At 32.0% G+C, this 12,500-nt stretch overlaps 1 protein-coding gene across 2 annotated transcripts in view; it reads right to left on the bottom strand.

Annotated features, from left to right (window-relative positions):
• The window catches only part of LOC137660234 (segmentation protein Runt-like), a 74,105-nt gene that overhangs the window by 61,039 nt on the left and 566 nt on the right, over positions 1–12,500 (bottom strand). For both annotated transcript variants that reach the window (XM_068394964.1, XM_068394963.1), the window contains exon 1: positions 11,334–12,500. This exon is cut by the window's right edge. In XM_068394964.1, the coding sequence (XP_068251065.1) occupies positions 11,334–11,667 (334 nt within the window). In that variant the 5' untranslated portion in view covers positions 11,668–12,500. The remainder of the gene's footprint in view (positions 1–11,333) is intronic.

Raw genomic sequence — 12,500 nt, 5'->3', positions numbered from 1 at the left:
AGACACACACACACACACACACACACACACATATATATATATATATATATATATATATATATATATATATACACACAATTAAACAATAATCCACCTGCACGGTGAAATGAAAACCAAAGGAATACGTTTCAAAATTATTATTATTATTATTATTATTATTATTATTATTATTATTATTATTATTATTAACGTTGTTACACACTGGCATAAAATAAGCCGTTACATGGCAATACTAGCTTTCACACAACAGAATGAAGATGATTATGAAGAAAAAAAGAAAAAGTGGGTTAAGGGACTTAAATAAAACAATAATCATCTAAAAGCAGAAGTTTTCAGATAAAGTGATAATTGATCGAATGATTGGAAAGGTTTTGGCGTTTCTGGATTAGTAATGAATAAGAGATAAAAATTTAATTAAAAAATTACGAGGAATGAAGAAAAAAATCTTTTCTTGTATAGGAAAAAATGAAAAAATGTAACGAAAAATAACGCAAAGAAAAAGGCACACAATAGGAAAAATTAAATTTGTTAAACGTTTTATTGAAATGAAAAAAATAATATGAATGTATATTATATCATTACCATTAATTCTATTGTTAAAATTTTTATCATTATCATTACCATTGATATTAGTTAAAATTTTCAGCGTTATCTTTACCATTTCTATTATTGTTAAAATTTTTATCATTATTATCACGATAATATTTTTGTAAGAAGAAAGCTCTTTTGTTTGCTAATCAGAGCTGAATATGATCTCTCTCTCTCTCTCTCTCTCTCTCTCTCTCTCTCTCTCTCTCTCTCTCTCTCTCTCTCTCTCTCTCTCTCGAGTTTCATCGACTGTAGAAATAATTTCAACTTGTATTTGCTAATCAGAGCTGAATATGATCTCTCTCTCTCTCTCTCTCTCTCTCTCTCTCTCTCTCTCTCTCTCTCTCTCTCATCGACTGTAGAAATAATTTTAACTTGTATTTTCTACTTTACCTCAATATTCATATCATCATAATAAGTTAGAAAGGAATAATAATGTCATCGTTTTTCAATCAAATAAAATTTTTTTATTCTTATTACCATCATTAATAAAAGGGGACTTAAAAGAAGAAAATAACTTAATAAAATTAAAGAAGCCTTTTTTTCCCCAAAACAGACAGGCTAAAAAATAGAATTCCCTTACTTAAAATAACTAAAATTTTACTCAGGCTTAGACGAAAAAGTATATAATCAGGATAAAATTATTACTATGATTAGCTATGAAATCATGAGGCTGGAAACATAACCTGACTAGAAAAAAGTAAAAAAAAAAAAAAGAATGTTTATCTTTGTGAGATAATGATTAAATCATATTCAATAAATCTAGTGTAAAAATTCCACAAATATATGGCGATGCTTCGAAGTTTTCAACAAAAACATTAACCTTTATGATTAATGATAAAAAAAATCAAAAGCATTCAGCATATTTATTCTTTCTGAAAGCAGTGATTTCCGACCGCTAAAAAAAACCGACCCGATGACGTCATAGTTTCTACACCAATCGTCGCAATCAAAAGACCGACGTCACTTACGGTAAAATTCGTCGAGTTTGGGGGAAACGTCGTTAACCCATAAATTACCTCTTCCTACAACTCCAAACTCACCCCCCCCCCCCCTAGGGTGGATCACCAGCGTCCCAGAAGGCCTCTGGAAGCTTCCAGAGGTGTCTGGAATGTTGCTGCAAGGGGAAAACGAACGATGGGCTTAAAATGTTAGGCCTTAATTATGGGAATTAAAACGGTAATTGAGTGAAATATCATTGCCAGGGTTTTCGTAGTATTCGCGGGTAACGCTAGGTGGATGGAAACCCCTTAAGAGGGTTAATCGCTGGTTTCGTTCACTCGAAACTTCCAGATAGAGGCTCGTCACGTTTAGTAGTGAGGCTCTGTTCGTGTCAGTCTGGAAGGTATAGACTCACAAGAGGGCCCTTGAAGAGGGACTCATAGACTCATCGCTGGTTATGCCTCACTTGAAGAACATTATTGCTCTTGTTCGTGTGGAAATAAGCTCAATGAGGTTTCGCGGCGGATTGAGATCACTGTGAAATTTTGCTCTTGCGTTCAAACGAGAGAGAGAGAGAGAGAGAGAGAGAGAGAGAGAGAGAGAGATTTGTGGAATACTTTAGCCTTATGGAAACTTAAGCTCAGAGAGGCTTCTTGATGAGCTATGAGATAGGCCAATCACATGGATGTAAATAAAGGCAATATTAAGAACTGAAATTTGTAGTTTATGGTCACTGCGAGATTTTCCTTCAAGTGCCACTCGGCGATAATAATCTAATACAAAGGAATTACTTATGCAGTATTAATAAAAGTTGCCCAAAATCTTATTAGAATTGTGTACAATGTAAGTCCCGCTCGTCATACGCTGTGTGATATACAAATCAACAAGCATGTAAAGGGAAACAGTTTTGGCCTTCTGGTGGGAGATTTGGTGGTTAAAGAGGTCAAAAGATCTTTGCTATAATCAAATTAAATAATATTATTTCTTAATAGAAATTTAGCGATTGAAGATGTTCGTGTGAAAATCCCCTGTGAATGATTAGATTACCTTAATTCTAATGGCTGAACTAGACGTAACCTCAAAAGGTAAAATAAACTCGGAAATTATTATCTTTGAAAGTGGAGGTCGATGGCACTGGCCACCAAATGATCTTCCGTCATCTATGCCTCGATGAATCATGAGAGAAGTAATAGACTTGCCTATAATGAGATCCCGGAAAGACCAACTGTATATAATTTACCTTTAGAGGCGAACTGTAAGCTGTCATGAATATTTACAGCGCATCATTTATACCTCTTATATTCAACCTTATCCATGGTACTTTTTTTTTATTTCATTAAAAGAATTCATGGAAATTCTAGTGGAGTAATTCCTGGATGTCCTTATATATATATATATATATATATATATATATATATATATATATATATAAATATATATATATATATATATATATATATATATATATATATATATATACACACACACATATATATATATATATATATATATATGTATGTATATATATATATATATATATATATATATATATATATATATATATATATATATATATAATTCTCATGATTCAGAGAGATACTAAAAGCCATATCAACGTTTCAAAGACTACAACTGATTGATTGGCAGTTATCTGGCGTTACAATTATCAGGGTCAATGCTGCTGATCCATCGAATCTAAGATGACTAGAAGACTTCTATTGCAAGAGAAGGTAAAGAATGGGAATTAAGAATATTATAGCAAAATAATTAATAGCAAAACCATAATGAAGAAATTACAAAGGATGATACAAGAAAATTATAAGGAAATAATTTGGAACATGAAGAAGAAATTACTAAGAATAAAATCAGATCATTTGGAATATTAAGACAAAAATATTCGGAATATATCGAAGAAATTATTAGGAATAAAAAAAGAAAAATATTTGGAGCATGAAACCATAATATATATATATATATATATATATATATATATATATATATATATATATATATATATATATATATATATATATATATATCCAGCAAATTACTAGGAACATAAACAGAAAGTTACTTGGAATATTCCAATAAAATGTTCAAAGAATTTAATCAAGAAATAATTGAAATTAATGCATTGAAATTATTAGGAATGAGACAATTAAAATACATTACAGATAATAAAACAAATTTAACTACGAAATTACTTGTAACTAGGCCTATATGATGAAGAAATTATTTAGAATATTACAATAACAAAGAATTAGGTATAACAACGAGTTTAACCCTGAAATTATTTGTAACTATATATTGAGATAAATATATGGAATAATAAAACTTTTAAATTACTGGGAATTTTATGGCGATGTAATTATCAGTAATAATAAAATATGGAAATTATTATAAATATTTCTCCAGGATTTTTCTTTAAAGTAGTTACCTTTCAAATCTAATAATTTATCAAAAGAAGACATTAAAGAATAGAAAAATTATAAGAAATTGTTATTTGGATTGTGAAAGTTTTTTTTTATGAGAACCAACGGAACATTATTTTGAAAATGGGAAAACTAGAAAAAAAAATATGACAATATTTAAAAAAAAAATGAAAATAAAAAAATAGTCGCCAAAGAATAGGATGTGAGGAGAATATAGAAATGAGAATAAATAACATGAAAATGAGAAAGAGAAGAGATAACAGAAGCCAAGAGAAGAACTGGGGAAGAAAAATATATTGGAAGAAAAGATGCTAAGGAAATAGGGAGAATTTTCTATCATGTAAATGAAGAAATGAGAATAAAAAGCGCCAAATAACCAAGTGGAAGATGGAGGAAATAGAGGAAAAGCCTAGAGAAAAGCTAACGTGGGTAAAAACTAAAAAAAAAAAAAGTTAATCAATAAAGAAAAATCCACTTATCGATATGAGGAAAACAAATTTATCACATGGAAAGAACGAGAGAAAAAAATAATAAAAAAATGCTTATTATAATAAGGGGAAAATGGAAACGAACTAAGGAGAGGAAAACGGAAAGATGGAAATTCCTAATTAATATTTTTATGGGAAATTAGAAAAATGAAAACAAGAAGCAAAAGCGTAGGCCTACTCGAAACACAAAGAGGAAAAACTAAAATTTGAGGAAACAATTGAGAGGAAATAATCTATAATTTGTTATAAATTAAAAAAAAAAATAATAAAAGAACAGAAATTTGATCAGGAAAAAGTTTACAGTTCGGACATGTACTTTAATAAGCAATTAAATGTACTTAAATTGTACTTAAGTAAGCAATTAAATGTACTTAAAATGTACTTAAATAAACAATTAAATGTACTTAAAAGATGTACTTAAAGAAGATGAAAACGTAATTATATATGTATGAGGAAAATAGGAATAATACATTAAACACCGAAAGAAAAAATAGCAAAGGATAATCTACGTTAAAATGATAAGTTTGAGGAACTGAAAGAAAGAAATAACAGAGGATGGAAATAAGTATGAAAGTATAAAGACGGAAAGTGAAAGAAAGCAGGTAAAGGAAGAACAAATAAGAATCTCAAGGTAAAAGTAAGAAGAGGAATGTATTGAAAATTTCAAGGAAATCAATATTTAAAAATCAAAGATGAAAAGGTAAAGATAGAAATATCATTACGTGAAAAATACAGTTTGGGAATAAAATTGAAAATACGACCAAAAATTTTTTTGAGGAAATAAAAGAATTTTAGAACGAAATTTTGAACGATATGGTAAAATGTACGTAATGGTAAATTTTAATTATGAAAATACGCAAATCTGATAATAACGGAGAGTAAAATACGAATGGCGATAATGGATAATTAGATAAATCAGTTGAATGCGAAACGAAAAATACGCAAATGATAAAGAATTGAGGGAATGATAAAAAAATACGGATATATATATATATATATATATATATATATATATATATATATATATATATATATATATATATATATATATATATACATATGTATGTATATATATATATATATATATATATATATATATATATATATATATAAATATATATATATATATATATATATATATAATTATATATATATATATATATATATAAATATATGTATATATATATATAATAGAGAGAGAGAGAGAGAGAGAGAGAGAGAGAGAGAGAGAGAGAGAGAGAGAGAGAGAGAGAGAGAGAGAGAGAGAGATTTAAATAAGACCAACGCAATAAGGAAAGAAATGTTAAGGAGTGAAAATCCAAAGCAGATAACAGAAGTAACAATCGAACATGCAAATATATAACGGTGTAAAAAAAGTGAAGAAACAACAGAAAAAAAAAACAACGAAAGAGGAAGCATAACGATTCGTTGAATCCATCGGAACTCGGAAGAGCTCTCTCTCTCACTCTAACTCTCTCTTTGGCTTGTCCTCAACAAATGAGAGAGAAGAAGATTTTCATAAAAGATCAAGCGGTGTCGGAAGGCCTCAAGGGTGATGTATTTCATTAAAATTTGAAGTGCCGGATCCCAAACAGATTTACTACAGGGGGGGCCAGCCCCCCTTGTTCCAGCCACCCCCCTCTTTCCCCGGCCGCTGCTATGGGAAAATCGGTTACACAACAGCCATTTTCAAATGAACTCATACCCCTCCCTATCTTTACCCCCCATCGGGGAGGGGGAGGGGGAGGGGGGGGGGCTAGACTCTCAATCGATAAATGCGTTTGTCTGATTTTCTTACGCATAAGGAAGGAAATCATCCGGGACTATCAGGCATTTCTTTGCGTACGACGATGAAATGATTGTGGACGCATTTCCGAAGGCTATACACACATGTGTGAATATTAATTCACATATTAATTCACGTCGCAAACATGTAACCATCAACCGCATAATTATATAGCCTATACACATACTCAAACACACACACACACACACACACACATATATATATATATATAGTATTATGTGTGTGTGGATCGATACATACACACATATACACGCACATATATATATACATATATATATATATATATATATATATATATATATATATATATATAAATATACATATATATATATATATATATATATATATATATATATATATATATATACATATATATATATATATATATATATATATATATATATATATATATATATATATGTATGCATGTATATGAAGTACACGTAGATGATTTTATTTCTTTATATAGAAGAGCATAACCGTAATAGGTAAACGTGTATGTGTATAAACCTACGAACGCTGTGTAGAGACAAATTGCTTCATATGCTAGAAATAAATGAAATATACGTGAATAAATCAATCTGTACACATATTCATCCACTAAAATGTGTAATCTAACTGACAGAGAGATAAAACGATAAAATAAATTCTAAATATTCTAAGACACCCTATGTCGAAGTGCCCAAATGCCGTTGTCGATTAATTGAAGCAAAATAGAAGCGGTGCGTTATTAATAGAGTTAATACAGTACATACCAACACCGCAAGCATTTTCGTGCATACACCCATAAAACAGTGATACTCTGAACTTACCTTGGTAAGTTTAATTAAATACAAGAAGGATAATATTATACAGTAGTTATACCTCATCGGAAAGTGACGAAATATGGCATGTCAATCCCGTAGAGTTTATTTCAATAATACGGTAACTTTACGGCACCGATTTCTTAATTAAATGTATAGAAATTGTGATTATAAAATACCGATGAATATGACGGTTGAAACTTTAATGCCATGTATACATGTATAGTATATACAGTGAATGCACATACACCCACACGCATATATATTGTATGTGCCTACCCTAGGATGAACCGTGTGCGGAAGAATAGATAAATTTGGTGTCGGTAAATGAAAGAAATAAACGAACTTGGCAATACCTCAACCGCCTAACCTATAATATTTCATTATATTTTGCCGACCTATAAATGAAACTGAAGCGGTGTGAAGACTAATATAATTTATAATGAATTGCTGAAGGAAATGAATAATAAATATTCTTGATTTGATGGATTTAATTAAGGAGTAAGTGTTGATGTGACCAAAGAAATAGAAAAAATAAATCTTGGTTTGATTTGATAGGTTGATTAATAAATGTATATATTCATGGGACAAAAGAAAGGAGACTACACAGAATCTGTTAGTACAATATCTTTATATATATATATATATATATATATATATATATATATATATATATATATATATATATATATATATATATATGCGCTTTTGCATATATTTATACGATTCAAATTATCTACGCGTTACACAAAACCACATAATATTAATACGCCTTAGCATAGTTTTTACTATTTCAGAATATTAAAAAATAAATAAAAACATCAAAAAGAAAAATTTTCTCGAATGCCACAAATAAATATTTTTAAGTAAACCATAATTCCAAGCGGATCATTACAAGATGAGACAGAAATAGAACGAATTATTTAATGAGAGCGAAATGGGATTAATCTCGGAGACGAGAAATCACATATTAAGAAACCTCTGCTATTAATCAGATGCTGAAATGGCGGCCTTTGGCAACCACTACCAATCGTTTTTAGGCCGCAATGCACTTAGCCATAAGGAAATATCCGAAATTGTGCGTGTGTGTGTGCGTGCAGCAGTTCCGTACACGCATTTTCGCTAAGCCTATGGGGATAGGGAAGGGGGAGGGAAGATGCATTGGAGGTTTAGGTAGGCTTAGGGAGAGAGAAGAGGCCTACTTAGAAAAGCCTTCCGCTTAAAAGGGATAAAATTTAGATTGCTGTTTCATTCATAGGTTATTCATTTCTTCATCAAATATTCTCATAATAAATATTATCAATGTTTATATTGATCAAAAGCTTTATAAAAAGCAGGATTGTTTAATAAAATATAGGAATTTTTCATTATTTTTCTGATAAATGTTAACTGCCACTAACATAAGTCATACAAGAAATGTAAACAATCTCTTCCTATTTGTACGTTATTTTTGTCTTTTTGCCAAACCAGGATGAACACAAAAGCTGAAAGATAAATATTAATTCATTTTTTTTATTTTAGAAAAAGTTCCAAATTTCTAATACTGAATTTTAAAGATTCGATTAAAAATTTTATCCAAGAAAAAATAATTTACTTAAAAGGCGAATTTCTAATTTATTTTTGATCGGATAAGTTTCCCGTGGGTAACACGCTCAATATTATTAATTAAATACTAAATTCTTAATAAAATTTTCATTTCTTATCCTTGACAGAGAGTATGGTAGCGATCTATCGCTGACTGTTAATTCAAGCAATTCATAATATACAATATATTACATACATACCGTATATATATATATATATATAGATATATATATATATATATATATATATATATATATATATATATATATATATAAATATATATATATACACACACACAACAAAATATAATACAAATAACTCCACATGCAAAACCTCACAACAAAAATAACTTAGAAAATTTCACCAAATACAATAAAAAACACAAAGAATAAAATAACGAAACCATTAAGCACAACACTAATTTTCTGTGGTTAAGAGAAAGAAAAAAAATAACGGGAAGGAAAACCGAACAAAAAAAAAAAAGAAAAAAAAAAGAAAAAAAAAATAAAAGGAAAAAAGGCCTACGGCTTTTCGAACCTAAGTATGATTAGAGGAATATTCATCCTTAAAACGATTTTACGTCAGGCCTGTGACTAGTGAGGGTTAAGGGGGAGAGATATGAGGGGGCAGGGGAGGGGGGGGGGCGATATCGCAGCAGGGGGACATGGCTACCGGGGGAGGGGGGTTAGGTTAGCATTTACGCTGACGCCCATATGATTGGATGATGGGCGTTCGATATTGATTCTGAATCATTATTGATTGGCCGCCCGAAAATTCTGAAATAATAAAAAACTTATTGGCAGCGCGTCCGGTACGCGAGGGTCCGTTTAATACGGATAATTAGGCGACGGATGGGATAAATAAGGAGGTAAATAAGTTATTGGTGGATAAATAAGGAGGAAAATAAATTATTGGTGGATAAATAAGGAGGGAAATAAGTTATAACTGGATAAATAAGGAGGTAAATAAGTTATTTGAAGACAAAAAGGGAGGGAAATTTATTGTTGGATAAATGAGGTAAATAAGTTGTTGTTGGATAAATAAGGAGGTAAATAATCTATTAGTGGATAAATGAGGAGGTAAATAATCTATTAGTGGATAAATAAGGAGGTAAATAATCTATTAGTGGATAAATGAGGAGGTAAATAAGTTATTCGTAAATAAAAAGGGAGGGAAGTAAGTTATTTGTGGATAAATAAGGAGGTAAATATGTTATTAATGGGGGAATTAAGGTTTTAAAGTATATCAACCAATGACAAATAAATCGTGGTTTTAATGAAGAGATGTGATCTGTTATATGATGAATTCATAATTGAATAAACTTATTATCTAAAATGCTTTTTTTTTCAAATCATATTTACATATGATGAATTTATTCGTGTAAGATAAGATATGCAGATATGTGCTGTCAGTTAAATTATCTATTGTGGAAACGTGCAATTTAATTCAATGGGTATATATTTTAATACGATTAGCGTAATTCAAAACCAGGACAATAATCAGAAATAATCATAAGAGTAATAATAATAATCATTATAATGATGAAATTAAGAAAATACTTATAGCACTGCTTGAAAATTTCTTTTGATATCAATTTGCCAAAATATTTCCCTTATAGGTTAGTCCTTATCACTGAAATTATAATGAAGACAATACCATAATCATACTCTCGTGTACTAATTAGTAGAGTTGATCATTACGATCATAAACAGATGGTTAATTATTACATAATATAAAAACAACCAAAAAAAAAAAAAAAACCAGGGCATTTAATAATACCTTGAAAAAGAGCGGTAGATACAATAGAGATACGAAGAATGCGATACAACTGTGCGTTATTGGGGTGACTTAATAAGGAGCAATTTCCTGATAAAGATTTTTACTAAGTATGAAGGATGAAGTCGAGGAAAAACGGAGTCCCTTGAAAGAACTTGACTTTTAGAACTTTAAATGAATTTGGAAGTTTCTTTTGAAGATGACATCAGTCTTTAATAAATATCAAATGAGAAAATAATGAAGACCACGAAAGACTTAATAATGGGAGACTAAAGCTTGACTTCATAACCAATAAATTTAAAGGACTTCGCGAGTCAGGGGGTTTCATACGAAGGACTCCAAAATAAAGATAATCAACTGGAATGAAGTCAGGGTCCTTTACAAATATGTTTAAAGGACTTCAAGAGTCATGGGCTCCATTCTAAGGACTTCCAAAATAAAGATAACCAATTGAAAGGAAATCAGTTCTTAACCCACATATCTATTGGACTTCACGGGTCAGGGGTTCGGATCAAAGGACTCCAAATAGAGATAACCAACTGAAATGACGTCAGGGTCCTATACCAATATATTTAAAGGACTTCATGAGACAGGAGATCCGTTCGAAAGACTTCAAAATAAAAATAACCATATGAAACGAAGTTAGTCCTTCACCAATACATCCAAAAGACTTTACAAGTTACGGGCTCCATTCGAAGGACTCCAAAATAAAGAGAGCCAATTGAAATGAAGTCAGAATCCTCCACCAATATATCTAAAGGACTTCACAAATCAGAGGTTCCATTCGAAGGACTCCAAAATAAAGATAGCCAATTGAAATGAAGTCAGAATCCTCCACCAATATATCTAAAGGACTTCACAAATCAGAGGTTCCATTCAAAGGACTCCAAAAAAAAAGCTAACCAACCCTTACCTCTCCCCGATCTTCCGACGAATCGGAGATCGTTGAACTTGGCGACCTGGTTCTTCATGACGGCGGAGTTGTTACGCAGCTCCCCGCAGCAGTTCTCGTCGTTGCCAGCGCGGATAGTGACGATGGTGCCGTCCTTGACGTCGTCCAGCGCCACGACTTTGAACGACATCGGCAGCGACTTGTTCGAGCGCCAGTGGTTCGGCAGGGCGGTGCACAGGATGTTGGGCGCGCCCGTCTTCACCAGCTCGCCCGGATGCTCGCCTCCTCCGCCCATGCCGCCCATCCCACCCACCTCCGTCGCCATGTCACCTGCGCTGCGCCACGCCACCGTCATTAGGGCGCGCGGGTCAGCGGCACCCGCATGAGGAGCCACGGCGGCGGCGGCACAAAACGCCCTTCCACCCACGGGATGTGGGCGCCCGGGAGGATGAAGAAGCCCTTGGGCTCCTCCTCGGCAACTCTCAGGTGATGGAGGACCTGCAGGAGGGGTCAGAAGGTCCCTGCTAGACCTCGCTCGCCGGAGAAAAATCTTCAGGAGGAGCCAATGCTTAACAACAAGACATAAACATTTTTATCGGCTGGAAAAGAAGAAAATTCCAGGCAGTGCTTGAGTCAGTTTGAAGACGATGAATTTAACACACTGGAAATTGAATTTCCTTTGAATTCAACTGGGGGGAAATTCAAAACCGACTGAATTCACCGTCACCGACCTCCGAACGAGCGACCGACCGAGACGCGTTTTCCAGTGATCTAATATTTCCAGAAAGAATTTCGCGCCTGGAACCTTTTCAGAATATATCGTTCGGTCCCCGAGGGCCTGGAAGAGGAGGTCTGGAAGAAGGCGTTTGTTGAGACAGGCCGAAATCAGCGCTCTTAATTGTTCCTTGTTATTTGTTTGCAGTTTTTGTTGTTGCTGTTTTTGTTCTTGCAATTTTACATCGAGTTTTTAAGGGTTTAATTATCTGCTCCTGGAACTTCAATTTGATCCTTTTCAAGTTCAATTAGTTTATTAATGGATCCAGAATATTTTTATAGTGTGAAATTCCTGTATTTAATTTATCAATTTTTCATACACACTTTCAATTTAAATAATTCTATATTATGGCTGTTCTAATTTCCGCTTTAAAAATGATGTCCTAATGAAGTTCAGTTTATCTGTTCACATTT

Source organism: Palaemon carinicauda, chromosome 20, assembly GCF_036898095.1.
Source record: "Palaemon carinicauda isolate YSFRI2023 chromosome 20, ASM3689809v2, whole genome shotgun sequence".
NCBI lineage: Eukaryota > Metazoa > Arthropoda > Malacostraca > Decapoda > Palaemonidae > Palaemon > Palaemon carinicauda.
The sequence above is the reverse complement of the archived record's forward strand: the minus strand, read 5'-3'. Positions and strand labels throughout refer to the sequence as shown.